Here is a 26,497-nt window from a genome sequence, read left to right as displayed (position 1 = left end):
CGAGAACCGGTACACTTGCCTCCGCCGGTGCTATAGTTACGTTACGGACGATCTCGGCGTCCGTCATGTGCTCATATGTTGGGCATTGGTCGTCGGCAGAGTGCCACTGGTGTCGCTCTTCTTTACTCCATTCAGACATTGGAAGGCCTTCTGAGTGAGCTTGAACAAACCACTCGTACAGGGAGTCATCAAGGCTGACATCTTTGGCTGTCTTCAGGCGTTTGGCTTTTAGTCCTGCTTCTTCTTCAACTTTGCAAAGTGACGCACGTAACTTTTCTTCTCGAGATTTCCAGCCACGAAGTGTTGATTCCGGTATCCCGAGGTCTCGTGCAACTTGAGTTTGACTTTTCGTCTTGATCGCGTCAAGTGCATGAAGCTTATCTTTCACAGAAAAATATTTTCTTTTTCTAGCAGTTTGTTCCATTTCCGGAATACGTTTCGGAAAGAGCAAAAAAAAAAAAAGGTCCAATGACTGATCGCGTTATATCCAAATTCGCGTTAAATCGGGGCGCGTAAAATCGGGGTTTCACTGTATTTCAAAAATGAGAATTTGGGGTGAAATTAGCGGGGGTAGAAAACATCAAGGTTTTGGATGGGGGAAGATAAGAGATGGTGGTGAACAGCTGTTTTAAAGACCTGGAGGGAGGAGTGGGATTGAAGGGAGTGGGGGAGTTTGTTCCAGAGGTGGGAGAAAAGAGGAATGAAGGAGTGAAGGTGCGCAGAGAGTCTTGATTTTGGCAGTTTAACCATAAGAGGGTTGCAGGCAGATCTTGTGCGACCTTTAGGAATATTTGGGGGACAGAGCCCAGAGAGAGCTGGAGGAGCAAGGCCGGAGAGGAGTCGGTAGAAGACAGAAAGATCACCAACCTGCCTGCGGTGAGTAAGTGAAAGGCCCTCGGAGGTAGCTTCATCACGGGAGATTCCAATGATTCTGAATGCTTTGGTTTCAACAGCGTGCAGACGAGCTAGGTGTGAGGCAGGAGAACCAGCCCAGAGGGGAGAGCAGTATTCCATTGAGCTGCGGATGAAAGCCTTGTATGTGGTGAGGAGCTCAGGTGTGCCAAGGAAGGACTTCGCACGACGGAGGATGCCCAGTCGGCGACTGGCTTTGGAGGCCAGATTTGAAATGTTGTTTTCCCAGGAAAGATCATGGCAGATGGTGAGACCCAAAAGCTTGAGTGACAGAACTTCTTGAAGAGGATTGTTGAGAAAATAGATGGGAGGGTTGTCCAGTCGGTCTTTTCGGAGAGACATCGTAAGAGTGTGAGATTTGTCAGGATTGAAAGACATGTTCCACTTGTTTGCCCAGTCAGTGATTTTTTTCCAGGTCTGCAGAGAGTGAGGAGGCTGCAGACTGCCGATCTGAGGGATGAGGTATGGAGCGGCAGAGAGTGGAGTCATCAGCAAAGAGATAGAGAGGATTTTCAAGAGAGTCGGAGAGATCATTGATGAAGACCAGATTGATGAACACTGATTCCCATCTCAGACATAGAGCCTTGCAGATCTTTCAAAGTCATTGTTTGATTTACAGTGATATCCTGAACCAGTTTCTGGCTTTCCCGGCTGCTGAGTTTGGATGGATGACATTATCCTAATCCATCTTAATGTTGCATTTCATTGTACTCAAAGGGATAATGAGTGACTTTGAAACCTTATAACCCTCTCCTGAACGGTGCTTCTCCACCACTTTATGTCTGACTACTTTGGAAAGCTCCTTGGTCTTCATGCTTGCCTTGTTGGTTGACCCAAGTGAGTTGCACCTTAAAACTCCTTAGTTACGCGGGGGAGCTTAATTTTTAACTTAAACCACTGATTAAATGTGGTATAATCTAAAGAGAAATACCCATGTTATTCCTGTATTTTTCTCTCCTGTAATAACTCACCTCTATTTCTCTCTTTGTCCTGTACATTTTCAGATATCTGCTGCAGATCACTGGAAGACAGGTGATGGGATGATGAGCATCTTAGGTCTGCTTGAACTCAAGTCAGTACCGTAAATGTGCATTTGTGCAAGTAGTAATCTCCATACACCAACTGCTTTTCTGACCTTCACTCACGAGTCATGTTGTACACGATTCACAAATAGGACAGTCTGAAAAGACTTATCAAACTTTCTTCAACATTTAGCTTTCTTTCTTCAACATTCTCTGTCGAATATGTTTCATTGCATATCAGTATGTGTTTCTTCTGTAGAATGCATGTTTTCTATAGAATATTACAGTACCTTGAAAATAAATGTGATGCATTTATAACTGGAAAGTTAATGGAACACGATATCCTGCGCATTGTTCAAGTACAGTGCCTTCAGGAAGTATTCACACCCCTTGACATTTTCAATTTTAGTTGTTACAGCCTGAATTTAAAATAGATTTTATTTTATTTTTTTGTCTCCGATCTGCACAAAATACCCCATCATGACAGAGACAAAACGTGTTTTTAGAAATTTTTACAAATACATTGGAAATGAAATACAGAAATATCTAATTTACATATTCAACCCTGAGCCAATACTTTGTAGAATCGCCTTTGGCAGCAAGTACAGCTTTGAGTCGTCTTGGGTAGGAAGTGTTATTCACCGCCCCAGCCCTATCCCTTCCACATATCTCCCCATGTCCTTGTTCTCTTCATGTCCCTGTCCCCCTATCCTTCCAAGTCTCCCAGTCCCTGCTGCTGAAAAGCATCCTCATAGCACAATGCTGCCATCACCATGCTTCACAGATGGTGTTAGATGGGTGATGAGCTGTGTTCAGTTTCCACCAGATGTATAGGGCTTTGCATTCAGGCCAAAGAGTTCAATTTTCGTCTCATCAGACCACAAAATATTTTGCCACTTGCTCTGAGTCTTTCCAAACTCCAGGTATTCTGTCATGTGCCTTTTTCTCAGGAGTGGCTTCCGTCTGGCCACTCTCCCACAAAGTCGAGATGTGCGAAGTGCTGCAGAGACTGTTGTCCTTCCGGCAGGTTCTCCCATCTCAGCCAAGAAACTCTGTAGTTCTGTCAGAGTGGTCATTGGGTTCTTCATCACCTCCCTGACCAAGGTCCTTCTTGCCCGGTTGTTCAGTTTGGTCAGACAGCGAGCCCTAGAAAGTCTGGGTAGTTCCATATTGTTTCCATTTCCTAATGACAGCTCACTGTGCTTTTGGGAACTTTCAACACTCTAGAAATTGTTTTATACCCTTCCCCAGATATATGCCTCCTCGCAATTATATATTGGACTTCGACGGACAGTTATTTGGACTTCATGGTGGAGTTTCTGCTCTGACATGCGCTGTCAACTATGGGGCCTTATATAGAAAGGTGTGTTTCTTTCTAAATCATGTCCACTCAATTTAATTGGCCACAGGTGAACTCCAATCAAATTGTCGAGACATTTCAAGGATATATATTGTTGCGGATCGCGGACAGATGTTATATTGACCGAGCGGTGGTGTATTACCGCGTCCGAACAGTTACTCCCCGATTAGAACCCGATCCCGCCCGATTCCACTCGAACGTTGGCCGAATCGCGCTACGCTAAATCAATGATGGAAAGGACACAACGGCTGGGTTAAATGAAATGACACAAGGGGTACAGTTCTCAAGACCTCCGGAGGAGGATATAATTGGTGATGCAGAAAAGGGGTAGATTACAGGGTAAGAGGTAAAGCACAGAAAAGATGGGCACTTAGACACAGTCTTATCTATCCCCGACAGACCACAGACAAACGGGACAAGACTGACTTACACGGGGATTGATGGCAGGGAAGGACAGGCAGTCGATAGCACAAGGTGCACCTTGGCTCAGGGGCAGAATCAACCGCGGTCCGGTCCAGAGATGCGGGGAGGTATTGCAGCGCTCGGAGGTGGCGTCTTCTCTCTCCAAGCTGAGGGCGCATCTGACGTCACCTCCCTCTTCCTGCGCATGCTCAGCGGGGAGTGACACGCCCTCGGCTCGTTGTCTCCGCCCCAGATGGAATCGGTCCGCCGCTTCTATTGGGTGCGGGGGGTTACCGGGCTCCGCCCTTGACGAGGAGCTGACAGCGAGCCCCTGTGTGGTAACCCCGTCGGAGCACATGTTCAATGGCGGCTAACCAAGCCGGAGTGAGGACGCACACTCCCTGTGCCGCCGCCGCTGTTGTTGTTGTTGTTGTTGTTGTACCATGAGGAAGAGCTGCGGGGAGGTATTGGGAGGTCCTAAACTTTCTAACGGTGCCATACAATCACATTCTGGTGCAACGAAGAGTCAGAATTAATGGAAACGAGTCCTTAACTGACATAGACTAAGAATAACTAGCAAGATGTCCTATAGTTGTCTACGTGAGATGCGGTGGACCTGGATGCGACATTTAATGGGGGAAATAGGGGAAGGTCGGGTCTACAGAGTGTTGTTTACAGAAAATGGGACTAGGGAATGGGGGATTGGGGATAGTTGGGAAGTATTGGGGAAATAGGGGAATATTTACAAGCGGATATGGATGGAGGCCAATCTCATATCCGCAACATTGCACCCTTCTCTACCTCGGGGCGTCCCGACCCGATAAATTTTTACTTACTTTAGTGTGGCACTCAGATGTAGTTCCCTCTACTATTAACTCAACCCTGAGTGCGACAGTTTTACAGATGTTCACAAATGAGTAAATATGTCCCCCTGCGACGTTGCACCCTTCTCCTCACAGAAACACACCCACAGGATAACCGAATCGCGGAAAGAATCCTCAAACTAAACATACAGCCGGTAGGGAGCATTATTTACACAAGACTGATATTTACACTACGATCCAGGACCTGTTCTTTGAGGAACACATGCAGATGTTATGCATAGAGAGAGAGCACGCATGCCAGCATCGATACACCAACCCACGAGTGCCCTGTGGCCCTACGGCCTTTAATAATGTGCAGAGCACCCCGTCCAAGCACCAAAAGCACCACCCCATACATACAGTCAGCACCATCCGGTGCACCAATAAAGTGTTCAATAATCACCGGTGGTGTCGCAGCCGGCCGATGTTCTGCCGCTGGTCTTGCCTTCTTGAAGCACTTGGCCTTCTGGCTTCTTTAAAAATAAAGAAAGGCGCCAACCGCGTCCATTTCTAAATTGTGGCCGTCAGGGGGCCAACTATAAGTGGTTCACCTGTATGGCATAGGTGCCACGTTGACCCAAAGGTCCATCAACGGGTGGTGCTTGCCCGCAAAAGACCTGCGGTCCATGGTGGGCGGCCACAAAAATTGCGGTCCATATGGTGTATCGATCCAGGCAGCAAGCAGCGAAAGTACAGGCCCACAACTGCAGAGCCAGCACCTCTCTCTCCTCTCTCTCTGCCCCAAAGCCAGATCCTCGGAGGTGGGAGACAAAATAAGACAAGTGAGTAAGGTGGTAAGGGCGCAAAAGTGCACGCAATGCAAGGTAATGCACACTGGGGGCACATGGGAACCAGGTGAGACAGGTACGTTCCTACCGTACGCCCCCCCCCCCCACCAGGTAACCTACATTGCCCCTCCCTTACCCCTTACTGTATCCACAAAACACAACACTACCCATAAACATCTACTTTACACATCAACAAACGTCCCTACTGTCTTCCCCGTTCCTCCCATAAACCAAATTCGTCTTCTCTCCCTCCTAACCAATCAAATTTGCCATTTCCAACTCAACATCAAAATTTGCCATCACCAATTCATCATCAGTCCCTCCTAGGGAGGGAGAGATGGAATCACCCCAATGTCTCATCCACGTCGTGATGCGTCTCACAAATCCACACAGCAATTCTCCCTTCCTGCAACACAGAACAAAGAAAACGTAGGTGTGGAGTCATCATCATCACCTCAGGTAAGTGGCTGCGTATGGTGCGACAGGTTCATCAATCCTAACTATTTCCTAAATGACTTTAACAACTTTACATTACCCGGGGTCTTTCCCTGCCAATCCATTGGCCAACTTACACTATGGGTTCTAAAAACCAATTCCCATTGACCAAACTGTGGTGCTTCCCAATTTGGGGTCTCACTCCCCCGATTCAACACTCGGTACTCTCGCACAATTTCTGGGCTGTGACGTGTAGCTCTCCCAGCAGGTCTACCCACCTGCACACCTCCACCACTGTAGTTGCCACCCGAGCTTACCTGCTCCTCACCCTAACCTAACTAACTGGGGAAGGCCCTCTCGCACTCTCACCCCCTCAGTGCCCTCTCTGGCACGGGCTGCCCGATCCACACCCGGGATCCTCAGGCACCCACTGACACTAACGGCTCCCAGAGCCCACCTGCGGCCTCACCTGGCCGACATCCTCACAGTGGTGGAGTGCCCAAACCAACTACACACACTAACAGGCTACACGCCCAGCCATTTCCACAACTCTAATGCACCCATCAACAATACCATTCTTCCACCCGCACCACAAATGCCAATATCCAACCACAATTTACCTATACCCTCTACCTAACACTTACACTACCCGTCCCGGGTACTCATGAAAGGGGTCCACTCTTCCCCCATCCACACCTTCACACCATGCACACCACTCCGTACCACTTACTCCAACTCTCTCCACACCACTCATTCTCTGCTCCATATATTCCACACACCTGTACTTGCACACCTGTGCTCTCATACTTGGTGCCGCCTGCACCCTTCTCTCCCCCAAGCGCATTCGCGCTGATCCACAACACTCACTACTCATCCACTGCTCCACACACCTGTCCAGTTCTCACACAGCATCATCTCATCTAACTACTCCCCTCTGAAACTTGCGCTTCCCAGTCGTCCCTTTAAACTATTGCGCTCCCTCGTCATTATCATCCACTCTAATCTACCTGCGTCCCCTCTACAGGTATCAGTCACTAACTAAACCTTAACGTTACCTAATGTCAATCTCTTCTAGATCCCTATCAATATCCTAACCCACCCGGGCTAGTTTTCACTGCCATCAACCCCATAAGCTATAGCGCATTTGCCCCACACTTGTGAGGGATGACAGAGTTGCCATCCCACCACATCGGGCATCTCCCACTACCAATTTTGCACATCAAATTTCAACAAATCAAAAATTTGCCAATCACTACCCATCATCTGCCAATCATTACTGCCAATCCTTTGCCAATCATCAAATTTTGTTTTTCTAATTTCGGGGCCAAAACACTATCCTCGTCATTACAGTCTACTTACTAATGCCTCTCGGTGCGCCAATTCACTTCTAAAGCTCGGCTTCGTACAGCCAAGCCATGAATGCGGGTTGTTTGGTGCCAGCGGCTGGATACGTCCCACATTCGGGGCAGGGACGGAGGTTTACCCGGGCCGAGATCCCACGCACCATCTCGGCACGGAGCCACCCCATGGCCCGATCTCGACCTGCCGGAATGCCTCAACAAAACGTGGTCGCCATGACGACCCTTCCTATCGGGCTGCCCGCTCCGCCTAGTGGAGCACGGACGCGGCCGTTCAAAGCGAGGCCCAGCGTGGATCGCGTACGGCGGTCCTTTCGAACCCGCCGTGGCTTGGATCCCCGCTGGTTCTCGCGGCACGCGAAGCCCGGCACGCACCGAGGGCCCGATTCGGCTATAAGTCGCTCTAACCGCTAACCCGGTTACCGTCGATGCCTCACCTGCATGCTTACATGCATACGCTACCCCTTGCTTGCTCATACCTCCAGCCGTTCCCATGCTCCTCGTACCTTTCCTTACACACCCAGGTACACTCATTCCACTCACAGACTTGGTCACACACCTGACCACCGAACACTTTGGCACACATTCGTTGGTCGCACACCTCACCAACACACCTCTTCGCGCCCCCTCCTCGGTCACCTCCTCTGTGACAATCACAGGTGTGCCCTCACTCGCACACCCAACCACGTGCCTCACGACCAATTCCAGCGTGCATTCCCACACACGCTCTACCATTCCAGGTGTGCATCCTTCCATTCCAGGTGTACATCCTTTCTCACCTGTCACAACCAACTCACGCTCCGTGTCACTCTTACTACTCTCACCTCCACTCTTGACAGCGCACTCACCCTTACTCTCGACAGCGCACTCTTTCCTCATGCACCCGTCCGTTACACACCTTTCTCGCGCACACTCTTGCGCACACTCTCCCGTCACACCCTCTGTAACACTCACCACAGGCGTGCATTCTCCCTTTACACCCTCCGTAACACTCCTCACTACGCGCTTCCATGTGCTCCCTCGCACACGCGCTACGACCGACTCACTCTCGCCCGCACCCTCACTCCTTGGCACGCACTTTTTCCTCACACACCCCAGAGTCGGACTTTCTCGCACACCTCCTTTTTCGCACACCAGACCTGTCACACACTTCACCAACGGCCTCTCACGAACACCCGGGTCCATCTCGACCCCCAAGCTTATTAAATCACCTGGCGCATCATACGCACGACCATATTGGTCACCACTTACACCGGGTCCTCTTTCTCTTCGCTTCTCCTCCATCACCTGCGAATCCCTCATCCGGTTAATGAGCACATCATCACGATCCGAACACAGACTTTGGACCAATTGTTTTACTTCCTCCTTTATCTCTTTCTTATCCTCTCTCCGTCGCTTCTTAATTTCGCTCACCCCTTCTTCCACTTCTTCTAATTTCTGCTTCACCTCCTTCATCTCCTCGTGCGCCCCCTTAAGTTCTTCCTCTAACTCCACCTTATTTTTTTCTATGTGCTCCCGCACCTCCCGCTCTTTAACCTCCATCACCTCTACCACTTTGTTCATTTTCCTCGTCAGGTCCTCATGTACCGTCTGACACTCTTTTTTAATTACCCCTACGTCCTTTTTCATCTCCTTCTGTGTCGATTTTAAACCCTCTATTACCGCTGTGTTCTTATTTACGTGGTCCCCCAACTCCTTTTGTCCCACTGTCAGTTGTTCTACTCCCAGCGTCAACTCCTCTATACCACCTTGCAATTTTACAGTCCCCTTTCTCACCTCCTTCTCCATGCGCTCCTTACAGTGCCTCACCTCCTCGCGCACTCCTCCGACCTCCTCACTCACCCCTCTTCTGATCTCTTCTCCCATCACTTGCATCTCCTGCCCAGATGCCACCCTCATCTGCTCCATTTCCTCCCTGTGAGCATCCAATTTAGTTTCTACCCCCATTCTGACCCCCTCTATCTGCTGCCCCATTCGTTTAACTTCCCTTTCCGCTTGGTCCCTCATGTCCCTCAATTTGCCTTCCATACTGTTTTCTAACCCCTCTAACCCCTTTTTCATCCCTTCCATTTGATTCTCCTGAACGGCCATTCTGTTTTCTACCCCCATTAACCCCTCCTGTATTTCCCCTAATCTATTGTCTAATCCCTCTATTCTACTCCCTAACCCTCCGATCTGGGCCCCCATCCTTTGTTCTAACCGTTGGCTATTGGCCCCCATGTCCTCCCTCAATTTCTCGCTATTGGACCCCATTACCCCCATTTGCTCACTCTGAGCCTCTATACTGTTCCCCATTACCCCCATTTGGCCCTCCAATCGCTCACCCAATCGCTCACTATCAGCCCTCATTTGCTCACTATTAGCCCTCATATCGTCCTTCTGCAGGTTGAGGGACGCCTGCATTTGCGCCATAAATTGCTCCATGAGGGCCTGCATTTGGGCCATCCCTCCCACTTGTGCAGCGGGTGCGGCCGCCGCAGCCATGTGCGAGGCGCCATTTTGCGAACCTGCCGCCCTCACTGCTTCGCTCTCCTCTTGTCCCTCAATTTGGTCCTGGATCGACCCTGCCTCACTCTCCTCTACCGGAACCCAGCCGTCTTGATCCGCCATAGCGCGACTTTCAAAATTCGGGTTTTTATTTTTGTAAAACAAAATCAAATTTCGCCGTTAATAATTTTGAGCGCGTGAAGCGCGCTTCGGGTCCGATCTCACTCCTCGACACCAATTGTTGCGGATCGCGGACAGATGTTATATTGACCGAGCGGTGGTGTATTACCGCTTCCGAACAGTTACTCCCCGATTAGAACCCGATCCCGCCCGATTCCACTCGAACGTTGGCCGAATCGCGCTACGCTAAATCAATGATGGAAAGGACACAACGGCTGGGTTAAATGAAACGACACAAGGGGTACAGTTCTCAAGACCTCCGGAGGAGGATATAATTGGTGATGCAGAAAAGGGGTAGATTACAGGGTAAGAGGTAAAGCACAGAAAAGATGGGCACTTAGACACAGTCTTATCTATCCCCGACAGACCACAGACAAACGGGACAAGACTGACTTACACGGGGATTGATGGCAGGGAAGGACAGGCAGTCGATAGCACAAGGTGCACCTTGGCTCAGGGGGCAGAATCAACCGCGGTCCGGTCCAGAGATGCGGGGAGGTATTGCAGCGCTCGGAGGTGGCGTCTTCTCTCTCCAAGCTGAGGGCGCATCTGACGTCACCTCCCTCTTCCTGCGCATGCTCAGCGGGGAGTGACACGCCCTCGGCTCGTTGTCTCCGCCCCAGATGGAATCGGTCCGCCGCCTTCTATTGGGTGCGGGGGGTTACCGGGCTCCGCCCTTGACGAGGAGCTGACAGCGAGCCCCTGCGTGGTAACCCCGTCGGAGCACATGTTCAATGGCGGCTAACCAAGCCGGAGTGAGGACGCACACTCCCCGCGCCGCCGCCGCTGTTGTTGTTGTTGTTGTACCATGAGGAAGAGCTGCGGGGAGGTATTGGGAGGTCCTAAACTTTCTAACGGTGCCATACAATCACATTCTGGTGCAACGAAGAGTCAGAATTAATGGAAACGAGTCCTTAACTGACATAGACTAAGAATAACTAGCAAGATGTCCTATAGTTGTCTACGTGAGATGCGGTGGACCTGGATGCGACATTTAATGGGGGAAATAGGGGAAGGTCGGGTCTACAGAGTGTTGTTTACAGAAAATGGGACTAGGGAATGGGGGATTGGGGATAGTTGGGAAGTATTGGGGAAATAGGGGAATATTTACAAGCGGATATGGATGGAGGCCAATCTCATATCCGCAACAATATATATATAAAATAAAATAAGATTTGATTAATTTGTGAAATTCCCTATGCGCTACGAAGCCCGCTTTGATCAAGGATGATCAAAGGAAATTGGATGCACCTGAGTTCAAGTGTCATAGCAAAGGCGTTGAATACTTATTGACTGAAGCCATTTCAGCATTTCATTTTTCATTGATTTGTAAAACAAAATTCTAAAAAATATTTTCTACTTTACCATTATGTGGTATTATGTGTAGATCAGTGACCAAAAATCTAAATTTAATCCATTTTAAATTCAGGCTGTAACACAACAAAATGTGAAAAAATCAAGGGGTGTGAATACTTTGTGTAGGCACTGTATGTCCCGGTGGGTCTTGCCGTATGCGGGGTTTACATTCTTGAAAATCCCTGATCCGCACATCCACAAACTTACTGGGTAATGGGAAAAATAGGGTTCGGGATTTCAACTTTAAAATTTGTCCAAACTGTACCTTTAATTAACACGTCTGTGTATTGTTTTTGTGCTATTTATTTTCATGAATAAAATAGTTACTAAAAACATGCAATAAAGTATCTATATAATAATAGCGTAAGGGCTCGACTTTGTTATCCCTTTTACGCCGCACCCAGTGACCCGATGCCCACGGCACTCATGGATTTACGATCTACGAACCGCGCTCTTTTTTTATCACGTACAGCCATACTCGAAAAATCTGAATTAGCCGACGTTGGGGCCCAAAAGCATCCGATTAACTGCCGGTACGACGCCATCTTACGACGCCATCGTATTGGCGTCTGCTGGGCGAAGGCGAAGCGAGCCGTCCGCTGATTGGACAGTCGAGTGGTGTGAACATGGGTGGTGTGAACCAAATGGTCTTTTTATTCCCTTGAACATTTTAAATGAGGATATATAAGGAAACGCCTTCATCGTCATTTTAATAAAGTTAAATGGAGTGACGTTGCGATACTCGGGGTGCGTTGCATAAATCCTCGTAACTCAGAGAGGTGTAGCAGGTGGCAAGACGTAAGGAAGCTTAAAGATAACGAGCTGAAACAGATGAACAATATGTCAATCCCTTTCTACACCGAACGGCAATAAAAGTATGAGAGCGGGAAGGCATGGCCTGAGCACTTCGAGCAGAGAGGACTGATTGGACTTAACTTTAAGAGAAAAAATTGGAGCTGAACGGAAGAAGAAGATCCCATGAGCGCTCCCCTATGCCATCCATAATGGTACACTCTAATCCATACACCATATCCTCCCTTCCGTGGATGTTCCACGGGTTTCACGTCTTTATCGTCATTTTAATAAAGTTAAATGGAGTGACGTTGCGATACTCGGGGTGCGTTGCATAAATCCTCGTAACTCAGAGAGGTGTAGCAGGTGGCGAGACGTAAGGAAGCTTAAAGATAGCGAGCTGAAAACAAACGAACGATATGTCAATCTCTTTCTACACCGAACGGAAATAAAAGTACGAGAGCGGGAAGGCATGGCCTGAGCACTTCGAGCAGAGAGGACTGATTGGACTTAACTTAAAGAGAAAAAATTGGAGCTTAACTTAAGAAGAAGATCCCATGAGCGCTCCCCTATGCCATCCATAATGGTACACTCTATCCATACACCACATCCTCCCTTCCGTGGATGTTCCACGGGTTTCGGCTAGTCTATATAATAATAGCGTAAGGACTCGACTTTGTTATCCCTTTTACGCCGCACCCAGTGACCCGATGCCCATGGCACTAATGGATTTACGATCTACGAACCGCGCTCTTTGTTTATCACGTACAGCCATACTCGAAAAATCTGAATTAGCCGACGTTGGGGCCCAAAAGCATCCGATTAACTGCCGATACGACGCCATCTTGTTGGCGTCTGCTGGGTGAAGGCGAAGCAAGCCGTCTGCTGATTGGACAGTCGAAGGCGACAGCAAGCCGTCCACTGAGTGGACAATCCTGAGCATGCATTTGTGCCGGTGTCGTCGATCACGGTGTACGCTAACCTCATCAGGTGGGTTTACCATAATTTCTTCCAACCGCGCTCTTTGTTTATCACGTACAGCCATACTCGAAAAATCTGAATTAGTCGACTTTGGGGCCCAAAAGCATCCGATTAACTGCTGATACGATGCCATCGTATTGGCGTCTGCTGGGTGAAGGCGAAGCAAGCCGTCCGCTGATTGGACAGGCGAAGGCGAAAGCAAGCCGTCTACTGAGTGGACAATCCAGAGCATGCATTTGTGCCGGGGTCGTCGATCGCGGTGTACGCTAACCTCATCAGGTGGGTTTACCATAATTTCTTCCAACCGCACTCTTTGTTTATCACGTACAGCCATACTCGAAAAATCTGAGCAATAAATACGTTGTTCATATACGCACTCTTCATTCTCATCTTTCTTCCTAACTCTTACTCGGACAAGCAAATCCCCTATGCCATCCATAATGGTACACTCTATCCATACACCACATCCTCCCTTCCGTGGATGTTCCACGGGTTTCGGCTCGTTATTATTATTTCGTATGCAGCCTGCGGCTGCAGGTTGCATCATTGCTGAGAGTATGGCTGTGCTGCCGATGCAGTGCTCTGTTTCCAGTAAGCTGATACTTGCTTTGCCAACCTCGGAGGCTGTGTCAACCCACCTGGTATTATTATATGTAACGGCATGACAAGGCCTCAAACTCAAGATCCTAAGATTGTAAGCCAACACCAGGCTCATTTTCCTACATGAAGACTTATCACCTTCACCTTCACCATTGAGAGATGGGGCCAAAAACGGTATATAGCATGATATTTCAAAAAGTTGTGGGCGGATTATGACAAAACTTGGTGAATGAGTTGGGTATGCGACAAGAACAAGCTGATTCGAATTTGGTTCAGGTCTGGTTCCAGATTCGGCCTATTGGTGGGATACAAAACTAAACTGTTCAGCCTGGTGGAGGAATGCTCTCCACCGAGTACAATTCTAGTTTAACATAGTAAGGATAATCTTTTGTGGAGGGGTGGGGTGTCTGTTCATGGGGCTTACAGGGTTGGGGAGGGGTGAAAATAAGTTTTCTCTGTTGTAACATTTCATACTTTTGAATCAGTGGCAGAACATTGAGCTTTGATGAATGGTTAACCTTCAACATTGCTTTTTGAATATTCTGTTGTGAGAGTGCTGAATGAGTGCAAAGGCAAAATGATGACAGCTGTAGAAATGAGGACTTTGCTTCCATTAACATTTTTTATGAAAAGCATTCCGCGGCATTTTAATGGAATTTAAATAACTCACCGTCGAATAAATTTACGGCGTTAATAAACAACCTTTTATGAGCTGGAAATGTTGATGTAAGGCTCATCGAAGAGCTTATCCATTCGTACTTTGACATGAATTGCAACGATATTAGGCAGAAATGAACAAATCAACATTTGAGCCTGGGATCCCAGTGCCGTGTGCGATTCCCTCGGATGGGAATGCCAAACAGGCCAACAAAATTTTCAGGTGTCTGCATGTTCTATATTTTAAGCATATATGGACATATTTAAGCACGCAACATTCATTTTAGACATTTAGTACGGAGTTAATGCAGCCATTTTAAATCTAAAAGATGACTGCCATTGCTTCAAGCATTACCTTTGGGGTCCACACCTTGTGAAAGGCATTGCTAATCAGAGGGCTTCGTACTTACTTCTCATCCTTTTCATGAAAGAAGAACTTTGCGCCATTATTAGCCCCCGTTGAAGTTAGTCCAACACGGGGGCTTATGGATGGGCCTCGTCCATGCGTGCGTGCATCTGCAACCATATCTCAGACATGTATGGACCGATTTTGTTCATTCTTGGCAAAATGACCACACATGATGGTATACATATTATCCCGTGACTACCCTTGGTGAACACCTTAGGGTAGCACGGATGACCAAACGAGCTGTTGCTCCGAGGCGTTCAGTTCAAATGGCGGATAATACGCGTGGGGGAGCAAGAAGGAGAGAGGAAACCGGAGCCTAACCTGAACGGCTTCCACTCGACGTCTCCACACCTGAAAAAAATAACTCAAAGAAAACGGATTTAAAATGTACAAAAATAACAGGTTTGTTTAAATAAATGCCGGTACAAAGAAAATGCGCGATTAACTAGATTCCTAAATTGGGAAGTCCCTACAAACAGATCCAAAGACAGACAAAAGGGAGAAATAGCTGAAATTAAATAGCCGTCAGTGTGCACTTAACTCAACTTGGCCGGGTGTCTCGTCAGGGTTCATCAAAATCGTCTCAACGCTTCGCGGGAAAATGCGTTCGCTCTTCCGCACAGCACGAGGGCGGCAAAAACCAGGCCTCGCTGTGTGTCGCGCTCACTCCGGGCCTCGTGCACGAATCAAACGGGCCGCGCCTGTCCACTCGCCGTTCCTGCTTGGAAACCCACGGTTCCCAGTCCGTGGCTCTTCCTCCTCACGACCACTAGCAAGATGTCAGAACACGGCCGGTCCGCGATGAGCTTCCTTGAGCCAGAGAGCAAAGTCCACCGTTCATACGATGTCCAGTACGAGAGCGCAAGAGGGAATTCGGTCAGAGCGAGGAGCCTAGCAGAAGAGAGCAAAATATCCGCGAGAGCAAAAAGCCAAGAAGAAGAGAGCAAAATGTCCGCTAGCGCGTTCTTTTTATCACCCAGGCTCTGGCGTCATCTGGGGTGCTTCACCAATCAATGAGTCACTTCCTATCAGCCCTTCCCTGCTCCTATCAGCAAGTGCCATCTTGCCCCGGCCTTGTGCCAATCAAAACCCCGACCAATCACTTCCCTTCTGGGCGTGGCCTTCGGCCCGCCCGTCGTGTGTGCTTCCAAAGTCAATGTCATCAGCGGCAGTGCTCAATGTCCTGGCTTCTGGTAGGTTTTTAATTAGGGTGTTTAAATGTGCGCGATTGGCTAGTGTCTATGGTGTGGTGCCAAAAGGGACATAGGAAATAAATTACAGAGGTAACGACATACAAGGGATAAATTACCCATAATCCCTGAGCTAATTAACCTACCCCCATCCTCGTAATGGGGACGAAGATACACCTTACACGACATCTGGGCTAAACAGATTCCTTACTTATTACATGGTAGTTCTTCTTCATCGCGACATATGTGGGAAATGCTAATTTATGCACTATACCTGGTCTATGATATCCCTACCCCCTACAAACGTTACAATATGCACATCATTTTGTTTTACGATGTCATCAAAGATGGCTGACTGGCGGCCATTTTAGTTGTATAAAATCTGATGTTGAACACATTCTCAACCATTTCTTGGACATGCATTTACTGATCTTGTTAAAACTTGGCAAACAGATAATGAATGATTGCTTACATGTGTACGTCATTATTTTTCAAGATCAGATCCAATAGGGCCGACTGGTGGCCATTTCGTTATTTAAGCATGTCCCCAACCATTTCGCCGCCATGCATAAACGGATTTGTTCAAACTTGCCACAAAGACAATACATGAGACTTATCTTCCCACATCCAAAACCTTGATGTTTTCTACCCTCTTTAAAACACCCCAAATCCACCTCTTTCAATCTCCAACTTCTCTCCTGAAATTCCTAGTAGTGTTCATTTGCTTTATACCGTGTTCCCCACCCTCCCACCCCATCCCCGCCCCCACTGGCCCTCTCCCTTCCACAGATCTACGACGTCCCTGCTCTCTTCTGTTGTTGTGCTTGTGTGCATTCCTCTCTCTCTCCCCCTCTTGTCTCCCGCTCCATTATTGTATGTTTTATGTGTCCGTGCATGTTTTCATGTGTAATGTGTTAGCTCTTACACAAGCCTCAACACTGTATACAAAATTTTTAAAATGTATATGCAGAAGATTTATTAAAAATAATTCGACCAAAGATGGCCGACTGACGGCCTTTAACTCCATACAGCAAAATTGCTAAAACCACCGGGGCTATGACATTGTATGTCTTTTTCTCCTTGTTTTAATATGTGACGGATCATAAATGGAAGGTACACACGAAGAACGTTTTTTTATTGATATAATCACATTACAAGTTACAAATATCATTTTTAGTACATTGACAATGTTCGCCGAAGCATCACCAGCCACAAAAAAAAAATTACTAACATGGTTTAATTTCTAGTGTGTAAACAATTCGGCAATAAAGAGAATGTAGTAATTACTTCCACCACTGTAATTAGCCCATTCGTTCTTGTTGGTATTCACATGTCTGAGTCTTACCTGAATCATAGAGCTCAGCTCTTCCGATTATTCCTCCTCTGCTTACCAAGTCTCCTTCTTTGTCATTATCCCTGCAGTTTTTCCTTTCAGCTGGTTTCCTTTCCTGCTGTCATCTTAAAAAGGTTAACCTTCCATCCTGATGATTGCTTTGAAGTACGAACACCTAACCTCGCTTCCCTTGGACAGGAAGGTGAGTATAAGCACCAGTTCTTAACACAAACCCAGAGTACATTTCTTTCCTTTATCATACTAGTACACCCGCTATCTACGGGAGGGGCAGAAAGGGCCATTCCTCTTTGGGGTACATAGATTACAGTTGATCTATGGTCTGGTCTCAAGAACATTGGGTGTGGGTTCATTTACCAAGTTTCTTGTAGAGAGATTGCCAAGTGTTTTAAGCATTCGAGCAAGCATTCCATTCAAAACCGTTAAGGAAAGGCGGGCTTGGCAAGCGCTAGCTAGCTGCTTGGTAAATGCGCACACCCCGGGCTTCCTCCCTTTCAGTTACGTGTTAAACAGAAGGAGCGAGTTTCAAAAGTTCACTACGAAAAATGCCATGTTAGCGCCAGGAAGGGTCATGTTATTAACCCAACACTTATGCGGTATCTAGAGTACAGTAGATCTTCGCTCAGGTCTGTAAGTAAAACTTAACTCACGCATGTCGGGATTCCTCCAAATGTCTTAATTTAGTGTTATAAACAGCATTAGCGACTGTTTAAAAAGCTAATCACACGTGTTTGTGGTTCATAATATTCATTACTGTTCATTAATGTTCATTACTTCTTGTGGAGGCAGTTGCTCGCACGAAAACGCCATGATAAGCTATTTATATACGTTGACTCGCCGGAAAAACCCCTTGGGGAGGTGGGATATTATTGGTATTAATATTGTTTTGAAATAACATTAATATTACGCTTTTTTCGTTAGTTTTGTTAAGCGAAGCGGCCTTGGAAAAACGCCACAATAAAGCTAACTTAATATGGCTATACACCTCAACACGCAACCCATTGAGGGCAATGCCTGGGAAACCCAGCTCGGGGAGAAAACCCCCTTGGGGAGGGGGGCAAATGAATGCGCTACAACCTTCATTATGTAACCCTTCGCCATCCTGTCAAGTTTGGTTGAGATTGGATAAGTAACGACAGAATGTATTGGAGTCAAAAATTCATCAGACAGACACAAATGGCGTATTTTAGTATGATTTCCATTATGTCTTTTTGTTTTCTTATTTTAAAAGCACATTAAGGGCTCAAGAAAAAAGTGAATGTTGGTGAGTGGAAGTTACTTTGAAGACAGGCGTACTGACAGTGGGTGACGGTCAAAAATGATCTGCTTCTGCCAGTTTACTTGCTGAATCGGCGTTTAAAAATGCATGACCACACGAAATCTGCCTGATAAGAGTGGCCAATTGATGTACAACAGCTTTAGCAAAAACGCCCATCAGCCCGTCAAACGGATTAATTTGTGAAATTCCCTATGCGCTACGAAGCCCGCTTCTGATAATCCACGCAAGTTCCTATTAACAAGCAAGGGTTTATTACTAGGAAAATGGGGGTGGCGGAGGAGGGGAGAAGAGGACGAAAAGCATGGCCCCCAAGCAAAGACCAGAACTAGAATGAATTAATTATTAATAAATCCCCAAGCACGCCCTCAGGTCCTCGACGACTTAAAGAATTAACTTATTTCTTTCACTCAGGGGCGATGAGACGGAGAGGAGAGAAACGTGCCCTGCACGCGAACCTCACGCATGCGGTCGGTCTTGGTTTGGCCCATCTCCGGCAGCGCCCTGCGTGTCTCCCCAGTCATGCTTGTTGAGCACCAGGACTTGCGCCATGAGCCGTATCAAGAACCATTGCGCAGCACAAAACCACGCAGAACCGGGAAGGAACTACGGTGCAGCAGACAAGAACGACAAAGAAGGGAGCAGGCACACAAACCAAGAAGCCAAACAAAGCAGAGAGAGGGAGCGAGAGAGAGAGAGAGAGAGAGAGTCAGAGAGAGTCAGAGAGAGAGTCAGAGAGAGAGTCAGAGAGAGAGTCAGAGAGAGAGTCAGGGATATATATATTATATATATATATATATATATATATATATATATATATATATATATATATATATATATATATATATATATATATATATATGTTACGGAACCCAACGTCGGCCTCTGTTCCCCTTACCGAGGGGGGATTAATCCCTTCGTCTTTGACTGACCGACGGGGTCCCTGACGCTGCACAGCTACCTCCGGAAAGGCAGGTGCGCAGCCCCGTTCGTACCGCGGACAGATGTTAATTGCCGAGCGGTTTTAGCAACCGCGGCACGAACTATTAACCGAAACTAACCCGATCCTTGAACGTTGGCCAAATCGTGCCACAGGTGTTCAATGTGGAAACCTCAAAGACGAACGGATGTGAAGAAGAAGAAGGCAGAAGTAGGAAGAACAAATATCATTTATTACTACTGTAGTGAAATAATACCGAAGCTGAACCCGGGAGTGATACTCGCCTGAACCACTGTGGGGCGACTATAAGACCTGGGCCAACCGCGACGCGGGGCCACTCCTGAGACATTTACTGTGACATATAGTCCTGTAGTCTTGAATGGTATGTACGCACCTATATGCTAGACTCGCTTGCTTTGCCTACTGTTATCGGACCTTTCTATATGATTGATACCAAGACCCTGATATCTATTGCATGATTGTATTTTACAGGATGATACCAAATATCTAAATGTGATTAAACCAACCTTTGGGACAAGTCGTGGACCTGATTGATTTCCATGACAACTACTATTTACACAATCAAAGAAACCAAGGAAGAAGGAAGAATAAGAAAATAAATGCAGAAAGAGGGACAGACCAGAAGGACACCGTGCAACGCTAGCTTACCTATGGCAGTCTTACTTACAAACCCCGGACAGAACAAACAAAGACAGACTCACACGAATGGGCAATGAAGGCAGGCACGAGTGGCTGGAAAGGAGGGAAGGTTCAGCTCGGACCAGAGGACGATCGGGCCGGGAGGGAGCAGCCACTGACTCTCCACACTCTCGTTCGTCCGGCGGCGTTGCTTCGCGGCCGCGGGTCGAACTGCCGTTAGAAACTCAACCCCACCCAGCTGCGGTGGATTCAGCGGCGGTGGACTCCTCACTCATCTGCTGTGGGGGCTTCCTTGGTCAGCCGCTCCACTGGACTCTCCGCTCCTCCTCAACTGGACTGGACTCGACTGGGCTCCGGTGCACTGCCAACTCTCTCACGCATCTGCCGTCTCTCTCTCGTATCTCATCTGAGGTGGGGGCGTCCCGCCGCGGGTTTTATGCCACGCCTCACCAAGCCATACCCACCGAGCCTGTGGTTGGTCGTTCGGGGCTCCACCCTTGATGATGAGGTGGGGGCCACGCCTTTCTTCCCCGAACCGACCGCGTGCGTAATGGAGGACGAATGCAGTTGGCAATCGCTGACAAAAGGGGAATTGGAAGGGAATCTACCTTATTTGAATTCGGTGCAATGGAGTGTCAACTAATAGAAGACAAAGCCTTAAACTAATACACATAATAAGGAGATAACTACTGAACAGGGAGATCTATGATTTGCTACGTGATTGTATATGACCTAACTAAGGGACACCCTTTGACCTTTACACAAACTGGAGGGTGATATTTACAACAAGCTTCATTACACTTACAACGATAATAAAAAACACAATACCATTCTCAAATCCACAACACTGCACCCTCCTCCTCTTAGGCACGTCCCGGGCCTATTAAACTTTTACCTTTAGTGTGGCACGTAGGTGTAGTTCCCTCTACTTTTAACCTGACCCCGAGTGTGACAGTTTTAAAACACAAATAAATATGTCCCGCTGCTGCATTGCACCCTATCTAACAGATTTACGCCCACAGCTAACCGAATTGCGGAATTGTCTTCAAACTACAACATGAACGATGGGGGAGCATTATTTACAGTTGACGCTACTTGTATTTACAAAACTAACCCAGGGCCTGTGATTGTTCTTTTGGGGGGGGGGGGGGGGGGGGAGACAGCCTGCCCTGCATCGACGCACCATAAAGCACCAAAAACGCACCAAAACGCCATAAAGCACCAAAAGCACCAACCAGTGCACAGTCACCACAGTTCATAATAAAAATAAACAAACCGCTGGTGCTGGTCTTCCTCTTCGGCTCCCTCTGCTGGCCATTGTTATTCTTCCAGTTGTTGTCATTCTCATGTTCTCCTTGCTGGCGGTCTATTTGGACATAATAAAACAAGCACAGAATGTGTCCATTGTTTTTATTTATGGCCCACAGGGCTGACTAGGAGTGGTTCACCTGTATGGCATAGGTGCCATGCTACCAAGGTCCGCCAGCAAGATCTTGGGCCATCATGGCCGGTTCCAGCAGAAGGGCCATGCCCCAACCCGTGGGGTCCATGAGTGGTGCTCAGCCACAGACATGTGGTCCATTAGTGGTGCATCGATGCAGGCAGCTGTGGTTGCGAGAGTTCGGGCACACTGGCGGACTCCCGCACGCTCCCCTCTGTGCCCAGAGAGCACAGTCCTCGGGTGGGAGACAGGGGGATAGAAGACAGGTGAGTGAGGGGTAAGGTCACAAGGGTACACATCAAACAAGGCAATGCAAGACGAGGTGCGTACGGAGAGCGAAGTGAGAAAGCTCGTCCCTACCGTACGTCACCCCCCCTGTTACCTACTCTACCCTTGCCCTTACCCCATATGTACAAAAATCTACACATTTACTAAATTTGTCACTACTGTCTCGTCTCCCCTATATTTCCCCTATACCAAATTCGTCCCCACAATCCCTCTAACCAAATTTGCCATCATCCAAATTCATCATCAATCCTCATAAGGAGGGAGAGATGGAACACAAAGCACAATGTCACACCCACGTCATGATGCGTCTCACATTCCAAACATTTGCACCAAAATAATAAAAACAAACCATGGCATGGTGTGGAGCACCGTCGTTACCTCAGGTGAGTGGATGTAGATGGTGCGAGGAGATTCTTCATCCTAACTACTTCCTAAATGACTTTAATACACTTTACACTACCCGGGGTCTTTCCCTGCCAAACCATTGGCCATCTTACTCCATGCGGTTTTAAGAACCAAATTCCCATTGACCAAACTGTGGTGCTTCCTCAATTTGGGGTCTCACTCCCCCGATTCAACTCCCTGTGCCTTTGTACAATTTCAGGACTGGGTCATGTGGCTCTTCCAGCAGGTCTACCCACCTGCACACCTCCACCACTGTAGTTGCCTCCGAGCTTACCTGCTCCTCACCCTAACCTATCTAACTGGGGAAGGCCCTCTGGCGCTCTCCCCACTCGGTGCCCTCTGGCACTGGGCTACCCGGGTCCGTCCTCCGGATCCTCGGGCCCCATCCACAACTCTAACGGCTCCCAGAGCCCACCTGCGGCCTCACCTGGCCGACATCCTCACAGTGGTGGAGTGCCCATTCAACTACATATACGAACAGGCCACACGCCCAGCCATTTCTACCTCACTAATGCACCCATCCAAACACCATTCTTCCACACGCACCACAGATGCCAATATCCAACCACAATTTACCTACTCCCTCTACCTAACTCTTAAACTACCCTCCCCGGGTATTCGTGATAGGTGTCCACTTTTCCCCCATTCACACCTTCGCACCATCCACTCCACTCCACAGTTTCCACCATACTCACTCCATACCATCCATTCCATACTCCATATATTCCACACCATTTATTCCATACAACCATGCTCACCTGGATTTGCACACCTGTGCAATCATTCGTACACCTGGTGCTTCCTGCACCCTCCTTCCTCCAGGACCATTCGGTCAACACAACACACAACCACCATTACTCACTCATACACTGCTCCATACACCTGTTCACTTTTTAACACACACACGGCATCATCTGACCTACCTGGTGCCCTGCTAAAACTCGCGCTTCCCCGTCGCCCCTTACATTATTGCGTTCCCTCGTCATTATAATCCAGCTACCCTCTCTATGTCCCCACTACCTGTCCAATGTTGCTACTTAAACTTACCGTTACCTATGGTCAATCTCTAGGTCCCTATACATTTATCCTAACCCTCCCAGGCTAGTTTTCACTGCCATAAACCCCATAAAACTAGAGCTCCTTTGCCCCCTGATATGTGAGAGATGGCAAAGTTGCCATCCCACCACATCGGGTATCTCCCACTATCATTATCAATTTTGTCATCAAATTTCAACCAATCACAAATTATTTTTTTTCAATCACAAATTCCCTATTCCTACCAAATGTCCTTTAACTTGAGCCTCGGTGCGTCGTTACATTTTCAAAGCCTGGCTACGCACAGCCGAGCAATGAATTCGGGTCGTTTGGTCGCCTGCAGGTTGAGTCCGTCCGGCATTCGGTTCAAGGGGGGGGGGGGGGGGGTTGGTCGGGCCGAGACTCCACGCACCATCTCACCTTGTGGTCGCCGGCCCCATTGGCTCAATCTCGCCCGGTTGGAACCCCGCCCCCGCCCGGGGGCACCGTTCCGCCTCCTCCTACTCGCCCTTGAACCGGACCGGTCGCCTTGCCCGACAAGGCCCGGACTCGACCGTGCAGGGCGGAGCCAGGCCCGAATCGGTAACGACGCTTCGAAGAGAAGCGACGCAACACCGACCCGCGCCGGGCCTCGCATCCAGCAAAGCGCACCGCGCCCCGAGTGCTCGCATCAGCTATCCGTCGCCCTAAACGCTGCCCCGGTCAATGTCGACGCCTTACTCGCATGCCCACACGCACACGCGACCCTTTTCACACTCACCAAACCCGGCGTCTCGGCGCCTCCAGTGCATCCCACACACTCCGTCCATTCCACCTCCGCACTCCCTGTTACACACCACACCTCTCGCGCACACTCGCCGTTCGCACACTCCCTTAACACACCTCGCGCACCGTCTTACGCACTCTCCCCACTCGGTACGTACTCCGTACCACTCACCATGGGCGTGCACTCTCGCATCCACCCACTCACGCGCTCCGATGTGCCCTGCCGCACACGCGCCACAACCAACTCAGGTGTGCTCCCTCGCACACTCTCGCCGTCCTTTCCAGGTGTGCATTCTCGCACCCGCTCCACCACCAACTCACTCTCCGTGTCACTCTCACCCTCGCACGTACACTCCGTCGTGCATTCCCGCTCGCACTCGGTTTCACTCCCACACTTTATAACACACCCACTCGCCGACGCACACTTTTTTTCAACAAGTGCGCCATTTCTACTCACAGGGGACCCTTCACCAACGCCCGGGTGCCATATTGACCCCAATCGCGCGACAATTCTCTTCGCGCCAAACATCCTCTTACAAAATCTCCCGGCACAACATACAGCCCGTCTCACCTTCGGGGTTCTTCTTCCTCCCTGCGCCAACACCTGCAAATCTTTATTTTGATTACTAAGCACAGCATTGTGATGTGAGCAGGGACTTTGCACGTATTCCATTTCTCCCTCCAATTCCCGGGCTACCTCCGTCGTCTTTTCAATTTCAACTATAACTATTGCATTTTCTTTGACGACCGCTGGCTTTATTAAAATTCCCTCTTCTACCTCAGCGGTCGCCGGCTGCCCCATACCCCGGGTCGCGATCTCTATACCCGTCCAGTTACCTGTGCCTTTCTCCACTTCGCTCAACCAGCGCTTCTCGACCCGCTTTACCTCCTCGTGCACCAGTGGGACCTGCTCGCCCAACCTGCGGTCTCTGTCCCTCTCCGCTTCCCTTACTTCATATGCGACTCTGTCCCTCGCCATTTCCTCAGTTATTTCTTTGGCTTGGGCAGTTAGGTCCCCCAATTGGTTTTCCAATCGCCCAAGTTGGCTTCCCACAGTCATTCTCAGCATTGCGGTGAATTGCGCCACGAAGTCCCCCACATCAAAGCCCGCTGCTGCGGTCACGTGCGCCGCGCCATTTGGTGCTGCTGCCACCTCGTGCGCGAGGGCGCCATTTTGTGCGCCTGATACCCCCGCAACCACGTCTTCATTGCTCTCCTCCTCCATTTCCTCCATATACACTTCCTGGGGTGTACCTGGGTCGCTTCTACCCCCTCTAACTCCCCAACCGGCATCCGATCGCCTTGACCATCCATGGCACGATTTTTCAGATTTGAGATTTTTAAAATTAGATTTTGGCCGCTCGAAATTTTGAGCGCGCTATTCGCGCTTCAGGTCCGAATCCGACACTCCTGACACCAATTGTTACGGCCAATAGTACAATTGGTGTCCAAAATTTGGGCTAAATTAATTTAGTCCCAGGTTCGAATCCCAACTCCTGACTACCAATTGTTACGGAACCCAACATCGGCCTCTGTTCCCCTTACCGAGAGGGGATTAATCCCCTCGTCTTTGACTGACCGACGGGGTCCCTGACGCTGCACAGCTACCTCCGGAAAGGCAGGTGCGCAGCCCCGTTCGTACCGCGGACAGATGTTAATTGCCGAGCGGTTTTAGCAACCGCGGCACGAACTATTAACCGAAACTAACCCGATCCTTGAACGTTGGCCAAATCGTGCCACAGGTGTTCAATGTGGAAACCTCAAAGACGAATGGATGCGAAGAAGAAGAAGGCAAAAGTAGGAATAACAAATATAATTTATTACTACTATTTACACAATCAAAGAAACCAAGGAAGAAGGAAGAATAAGAAAATAATTGCAGAAAGAGGGACGGACCAGAAGGACACAGTGCAACGCTAGCTTACCTATGGCAGTCTTACTTACAAACCCCGGACAGAACAAACAAAGACAGACTCACACGAATGGGCAATGAAGGCAGGCACGAGTGGCTGGAAAGGAGGGAAGGTTCAGCTCGGACCAGAGGACGATCGGGCCGGGAGGGAGCAGCCGCCGACTCTCCACACTCTCGTTCGTCCGGCGGCGTTGCTTCGCGGCCGCGGGTCGAACTGCCGTTAGAAACCCAACCCCACCCAGCTGCGGTGGATTCAGCGGCGGTGGACTCCTCACTCGTCTGCTGTGGGGGCTTCCTTGGTCAGCCGCTCCACTGGACTCTCCGCTCCTCCTCAACTGGACTGGACTCGACTGGGCTCCGGTGCACTGCCAACTCTCTCACGCATCTGCCGTCTCTCTCTCGTATCTCATCTGAGGTGGGGGCGTCCCGCCGCGGGTTTTATGCCACGCCTCACCAAGCCATACCCACCGAGCCTGTGGTTGGTCGTTCGGGGCTCCACCCTTGATGATGAGGTGGGGGCCACGCCTTTCTTCCCCGAACCGACCGCGTGCGTAATGGAGGACGAATGCAGTTGGCAATCGCTGACAAAAGGGGAATTGGAAGGGAATCTACCTTATTTGAATTCGGTGCAA

General features: G+C 48.9%; 1 protein-coding gene across 1 annotated transcript in view; it reads left to right on the top strand.

Moving 5' to 3' along the window:
- The first annotated feature begins 1,918 nt into the window (after positions 1-1,918).
- The window catches only part of LOC144892909 (CST complex subunit CTC1-like), an 85,181-nt gene continuing 60,602 nt past the window's right edge, over positions 1,919-26,497 (top strand). Inside the window, exons 1-2 of the mRNA XM_078781380.1 lie at positions 1,919-1,984; positions 17,215-17,327. Coding sequence (XP_078637506.1) covers positions 1,953-1,984; positions 17,215-17,327 — 145 coding nt within the window. The 5' untranslated portion in view covers positions 1,919-1,952. The remainder of the gene's footprint in view (positions 1,985-17,214; positions 17,328-26,497) is intronic.

Source organism: Myxine glutinosa, chromosome 7, assembly GCF_964187855.1.
Source record: "Myxine glutinosa chromosome 7, kmMyxGlut1.1, whole genome shotgun sequence".
NCBI classification, from domain to species: domain Eukaryota; kingdom Metazoa; phylum Chordata; class Myxini; order Myxiniformes; family Myxinidae; genus Myxine; species Myxine glutinosa.
The sequence above is the reverse complement of the archived record's forward strand: the minus strand, read 5'-3'. Positions and strand labels throughout refer to the sequence as shown.